The sequence below is a fragment of the Leptonychotes weddellii genome, chromosome 3, assembly GCF_054177405.1.
Source record: "Leptonychotes weddellii isolate Sample4059 chromosome 3, ASM5417740v2, whole genome shotgun sequence".
Taxonomy (NCBI): Eukaryota; Metazoa; Chordata; class Mammalia; order Carnivora; family Phocidae; genus Leptonychotes; species Leptonychotes weddellii.
In genome coordinates, this window is record NC_138371.1 from 125,126,582 (window position 1) to 125,132,936 (window position 6,355).

At 40.1% G+C, this 6,355-nt stretch overlaps 1 protein-coding gene across 1 annotated transcript in view; it reads right to left on the bottom strand.

Moving 5' to 3' along the window:
- Positions 1-273: 273 nt before the first annotated feature.
- The window catches only part of GTF2F2 (general transcription factor IIF subunit 2), a 70,327-nt gene continuing 64,245 nt past the window's right edge, over positions 274-6,355 (bottom strand). Inside the window, exon 7 of the mRNA XM_081815507.1 lies at positions 274-941. Within this exon, the coding sequence (XP_081671633.1) occupies positions 822-941 (120 nt within the window). The 3' untranslated portion in view covers positions 274-821. The remainder of the gene's footprint in view (positions 942-6,355) is intronic.

A 6,355-nucleotide genomic window follows, 5' to 3' on the forward strand; every position in this document is an offset into this window, starting at 1 on the left:
GAATTACTGGAAAAATATTTAATTTAATTTCTAATTCTTTTAAAAGCAAAATTAAAGAGGGGCACCAGGTTGGCTCAGTCGGTAGACCATGCGACTCTTGATTGCGGGGTTGTGAGTTCGAGTCCCGTGTTGGGTGTAGAGATTACTTAAATAAATCTTTGAAAAAATAAATAAAAGCAAATAAAAGAAATACTTATTGGCCAAGATTTTTTCCATTTTTCATGTCACTAACACTAGGGTAAAATATGCAAGCTAATGATGAAAACTGCTATCTTAGGTACAAACATAAATGCTCTCTTCTTTATTAATGGGTGTAACTATGAAACATGATCACCTGTAAAAATAAATAAATAAAGACAGCTTTGTTCTTTGACAATTTCAGAATAAGGAACTTTGGCTTTTTATTCCTTTTAAGACTTTCTGTAGTTGACTACTTTTTTCTTGCTCTGCCATTCACTTTGGATTTGTATCACCTCAGATCCTCAGAGATAAAACAAGGACAGAGAGTCCTCATTTAGAAAACATTTCCTAGTTTTACATTTAAAAGTCAATAAAAAGAAAAACCTTCTTAACCCCCCCCAACCCCTCACCCCATTCTGAATAATCTAGTTTAATGAAAGCCTATAAATAAATTTTTTTCCCTCAAAAAAACACTTGAGTAACTTTACAAGAGTTATTGTTTAAAAAATTTACCTAGGGAAATTAAAGTTCCAGTCATTTTACCCCTACAACAGATGGTACTCAAGTATTTGAGTATCAGTGGTGCTTCCTCAGCTCATCACCCTTTAGTTGTTCTGTTAGCATGCTGGTTAAGAGTCTTCTTAATCACTCTTTTCTTCTCCTTGATAATGTCTATACTCTGGCTTCAGCTCCCATGTGTTTTTGTGGGTCCCTTTTACATTCTGAACGCCAATTTCTTTCAAGATTTCCTTTAGGTACCCCTAAAAACAAAACAAAAACAACCCAAGATGAGACTATGAAGGTGAAACAAAATTTAAAATAAAACCATACACCAAACCACACTCACGAGTAATACAAATTATGATCTTGAAAGCTCAACAAGATTTCTCTATAAAGATGTTCAATAAACTGCCTCTTGGTTCTATACATGCAGTACATGATAACTGTGTTAAATATACACTCATTTGCATTAAAGGGAGTGGAAGTCTGGAATGCCAATGACCTGAGAGCTTAAAAAAAAAGTCTAGAGGAAAATACACTAGAAAGTTACTGGTGCTCACTGTTCACTAAGATGACACAGTATACCACGTGTGATCTTCCCTTGAATTCAGTGGCCTCACTCAGCTCACAGTTGGATAGGGTTATTCTTGGATTAGAGCCAGTCATTTCAGAAGCAGGAGCATATATAAAAAAACAACAAATATTTTTGGGACGATAATATTCTATAAAGCAAGCACATGACAGGCATCCAGAATTCTCAATTCTAAGGTGACTTTTCAAATTTGCTATCAGGCCACTTGTTTTTCCTGTGTAATAAGGAAGGTTATTATTCATCTTTAGTATTGTTTTGATCTTGGCCAAGCTTGCCAAGAGACAGGGTAAGGAATAAGAAATGATAATAAGACATACTAAAATCCATGGGGTCTGCAGTTTTCTCATGCTTGGCTCCTCCAGAAGAAAGAGGTGAGCAATGACATAGCGCAGAACTCTGTTTTATGTCATTTTAGGTCCCTCCAAATTCAATACACATTAACCAAATGATTACTATATTCAGGGAAATGATGGCTATGGACAAATATAATACCAAACCCTACCTTTACTTGCCAATGCCCAAAGCCAAAAAGCATTCCACTATAAATTAACCCATTAAATTACAGTACTTCCTTCTTGGCGATAGAGAAAAGTTAATTATTTATGTGTTTTTTGGGGCTCCTGGGTGGCTCAGTCGGTTAAGTGTCTGCCTTCGGCTCAGGTCATGATCTCGGGGTCCTGGGATTGAGCCCTGCATCCTTGTGGTTGGGCTTCCTGCTCAGTGGGGAGTCTGCTTCTCTCTCTATCTGCCCCTGCCCCTGCTTGTGCCCTCCCTCCCTCTCTCTCTCATGCACTCTTTCTCAAATGAATAAATAAAATCTTTTTTTTTTTTTAAGGTTTTATTTATTTATTTGACAGAGAGAGAGAGATAGTGAGAGCAGGAACACAAGCAGGGGGAGTGGGAGAGGGAGAAGCCGGCTCCCCGCCGAGCAGGGAGCCCGATGCGGGGCTTGATCCCAGGACTCTGGGATCATGACCTGAGCCGAAGGCAGACGCTTAACGACTGAGCCACCCAGGCGCCCCAATAAAATCTTTTTAAAAAAAGTGTTTTTCCCCCTGCAGAACCAATCTAGTAATATTTTGTGTATATGCTTCAGAGAACCAGTTAAAGTACTAGTGACTCACCCTGTTGATGTAATGGAGATTGTAATATGTAAATATGTAATATGTAAAGGAGATGTAACATTTTTTTATTTATTGAAATGAGGCACTGATTAGAAAAATGGCTGAGAAGCTCTTACAGAGATAATGTTTAAGGCAGTGCTCTTCCTGGGGCTGGACTACTTGCCCTAGAACCTCATGGGAAACTTGTTAAATAAACCTCTCATCTTAGGCCTAGTGAATCAAAATCTCTGGGGCCAGGCCTGGGAATCTGCATTTTCACAAGCCTCTAAGAGACTCTGATTTAACTACACTAAAGCTCCAACGCATTTGCTTTAAGGTTCATCCAGCTCTAACACTCTAGGATCTTGAGTCCTCGAAGTGTTGCTTAGTTCTATGAGCCTCACAACTGCTGGGGATTCTGTGTTAACGAACACAATCGAATACCACCTTACACTGACTGGTATAATGCTCTACTGTTTAAATCCTTTCATTTAGGGGTGGGTTTTCACCTAGACACAACAGCTGATTAACACTGGAACTACATGGCCCTGGATGGCTTAGCTTCCCATTCCAGGAGCCACGGCCCAGCAGGTGGCAGCAATGAATCAAATGAGGCCTGGGTTTCCCCAGGAAGAAGGCTGCTTGCCTCCCACACTTTCTGCAGTTGCCCTCACTAAGGGATCTGTGCCAATGAGTAAGCATAAAGGCTCAAGCCATCCAGGTAATATGCACATCTGCTATCTGCTACTTCAAATCACATTTTTAAAATGAGACACTGTTCATAAGCTACTTTCTAATTAAACAGTATTCAGAAAGGGAAAATGATGTTCTGGACACAAAGGGTTTTCAGTTTAGATGCCAAGAATGACATCTTTGTAAAATTCCAAAGGATGATTTATTGTGAGGCTGGCTACGAACCTGCACACAAACAATCGAACAACTGGCTGCACTGCTCTGGGTCAAAACTGAAAAGAGCAATTGGTGGGAGTGCTGTGGTTGTGAGACAGGAGCTCTCTGGGGTCCAAGTCTAGCGTGCCCATTCGGAAGCCAGATACAAAACACGAAAAGCCTCAAAAGGGTTAAACACAAGATAGTGAAGTCTCAAGTGTACAAATTCAGTTGCTTTCATGTATAGTCCACACTCATTTTGTTAAATTAGTATAAGGCTATGGAATATTTTGTTTTCTTAATGAAAAGTCACTCTTTATTTCCTTTTCAACAATAAGAACAGAATGAGATATTCAGTCTGTCAGTTTGTCAGGTAACGAGATGGGATTAGGGTCACAGTATCTAGCCATGGTACAGAATTCTTTTTTTTTTTTTTTTTTTGGTGGAAGGTGGGGAAGGGGACATTTCTGGAGTTTTAGAATGTTCTAAACTGCAACCTAAAGTCATTTTACTCTAACCAAATGAATTAATTTGGCACAACTCATTAGTAGAGAAAGTAATAGTAATGATAGGGTAACACAGGTCACAAAAGTCCCTGAAGGAAAGACACAGGTAGGGAACAGTGAGACCATGTCATTCCTCTGTTGAAAAAAAATTTTTTTAAAGATTTAATTTATTTGAGAGAGAGAGAGAGCATGTGCACAAGTGGGGGTAAGGGCAGAGGCAGAAGGAGAAGCATACTCCCCGCTGAGCAGGGAGCCTGACACGGGGCTCATTCCCAGGACCCTGGGATTGTGACCTGAGCTGAAAGCAGACATTTAACCTGTTGAAAATTTTTTAATGACTTCCCCTTTGGCCTACAGGTTAAATTCCATACTCCTTCACAGGCATCCATTCAGGCCTGCCTTTTCCCTTTGGCCTCAACTTCTAAGAATTCCCTGAACATATACTTGTCACTTCTGTGTCTACACGCTTCTAGTTTTCTCCATATGCTATTCCCTTTCCCTGTCATGCTTATCCCCTTCCCTCAAATCTGAACTCCTCATCCTTGAAGACTCTGCACGAATGTCACTCTCTCGGACCACCTTTCCCTAACGGTCCCACCTCTTAGATCTACATTTCACACTCTGTGTACTTCAGTGATAGCCCTCATACTACACTATAACCCTTGACTCACATGCCTCTCTCCCATCAAACCATGTGCTCCTATTACAGTGGCTGCCTGCACATCAGAGTCTCAGTGCACTTACACTGAATAAATAGGGTATGCTTAAGAGTAAACAAGAGAACTAAGAGGATTTAGTGGGGGAGGTGTTTGAGGTAAGATCACTTAGAAGGTCCATAGGACTAAACTCTAGTTCTTTTCATTTTTAGAACTCAGGCTCTAATTAACTTACAGGGCAATGAGAAATACAAGTTGACTGATTAAATTGTATTATCTGAATCTGAATGATATTTATTATTAAAAATCTTATTATAGTGGTAAAATATTGTTGGGAACAAAGCCATCGGAGGGGGAAATTTTAAATATTCTAACAGGATTGAAGATCAATTGGCAATCTAACTTTCCTTCTATAAAAATTCATATACTCTAGAAATATTTATTTTAGAACCTACTACGGGCCAGAGAGAGTGGCAGCACAGTCAGTCTTCATCCTCAAGAGTTCATGATTTAAGAGTAGGGTGTGTGAGCGGGGAGGCAAAGGCACAGAAGCCGGCAATCACAAACTCAAGCGCAGAAGTAAGGACATATATATACAGGATATCATGGGAGCACTGAGAAGGGGCATTTAAGCCAGCTGCAGTCATGATCTTAGGTTTTGAGGATGTGTATTTGATCCTTTGAATTGAGTGTGGAGATCAGGAGATACTAGTTCTTCTCCTCTCATACTAAAGAATGACTTTCCAATTTAATCTTTTGCCTGACCACCTGCATTTTAAACAAAGGATTCTAGACCTCGGTAGATCACTTTATGTGACACAGGATTGGAGAGATTTCTCATTACTGCTATGTGCAGTGCTGCAGAACAAGATCTGAAATAATAAACTGGCTCAGGTCCAGCAACCCTTCGTCAAAGGGATGTGTGGGAGAGTATGTCTGAATTGCAGAGAAAAAAGGGATAGAGCGTAACAGCTTCCTTGGAAGGAAAAGGCAAAACAAATACTGGACCAAAGAGGTCAAGTGATTAGGATGTGATTGCATATTTGTGGGTCAAGATAACACTGTGGTGGCCCAAAAGCCAGAAATCCACAGATCAAATTCCTACCCTCCCCCAAATCACGACAAACCTACGTAGAGTCACAAGGCACAGTAGCCTACTACTGCAGTCTTTCTCTTTCTCCTCCCCCCACCCACCCTTTCCGTCCACCCCCACCATTTCTTGTATCATCTTTTCCTCTACTGCTCTGCCAACCAATTCCCAAACCAGGAATTTCGTTTAAGTGTTATGTATATAATAATGAACTAACTGTATCTAAATTCCTAGAAATTGGTCAAAAACATGTACCTTTGACAAAGAGCTGATCACCAACTATTAATGCTTTAGGTGAGCAAATAATATGACCCTGTTAAATGTCTAGTCACAAAATCTCCCCAGAGAGGTTGGACTGAATAGACAATATGCAATCTATACCAAAGATGGCACTGGTTAATGCCAGTCACTAAAGGAAGTCAATATACGCTTTTTATAAAGTGATCCAACAAGGCAAGAGGGGCATTATCAGAAAACAGTGTGGAGGTTCCTCAAAAAGTTGAAAATAGAGCTACCATACAATCCAGCAATTGCACTACTGGGTATTTACCCCAAAGATACAAATGTAGGGATCCGAAGGGGTACGTGAACCCCGATGTTTATAGCAGCAATGTCCACAATAGCCAAACTGTGGAAAGAGCCAAGATGTCCACTGACAGATGAATGGATAAAGAAGATGTGGTATATATATACAATGGAATATTATGCAGCCATCAAAGGGAATGAGATCTTGCCATTTGCAGCGACGTGGACGGAACTGGAGGGTGTTATGCTGAGCGAAATAAGTCAATCAGAGAAAGACATGTATCATATGACCTCACTGATATGAGGAATTCTTA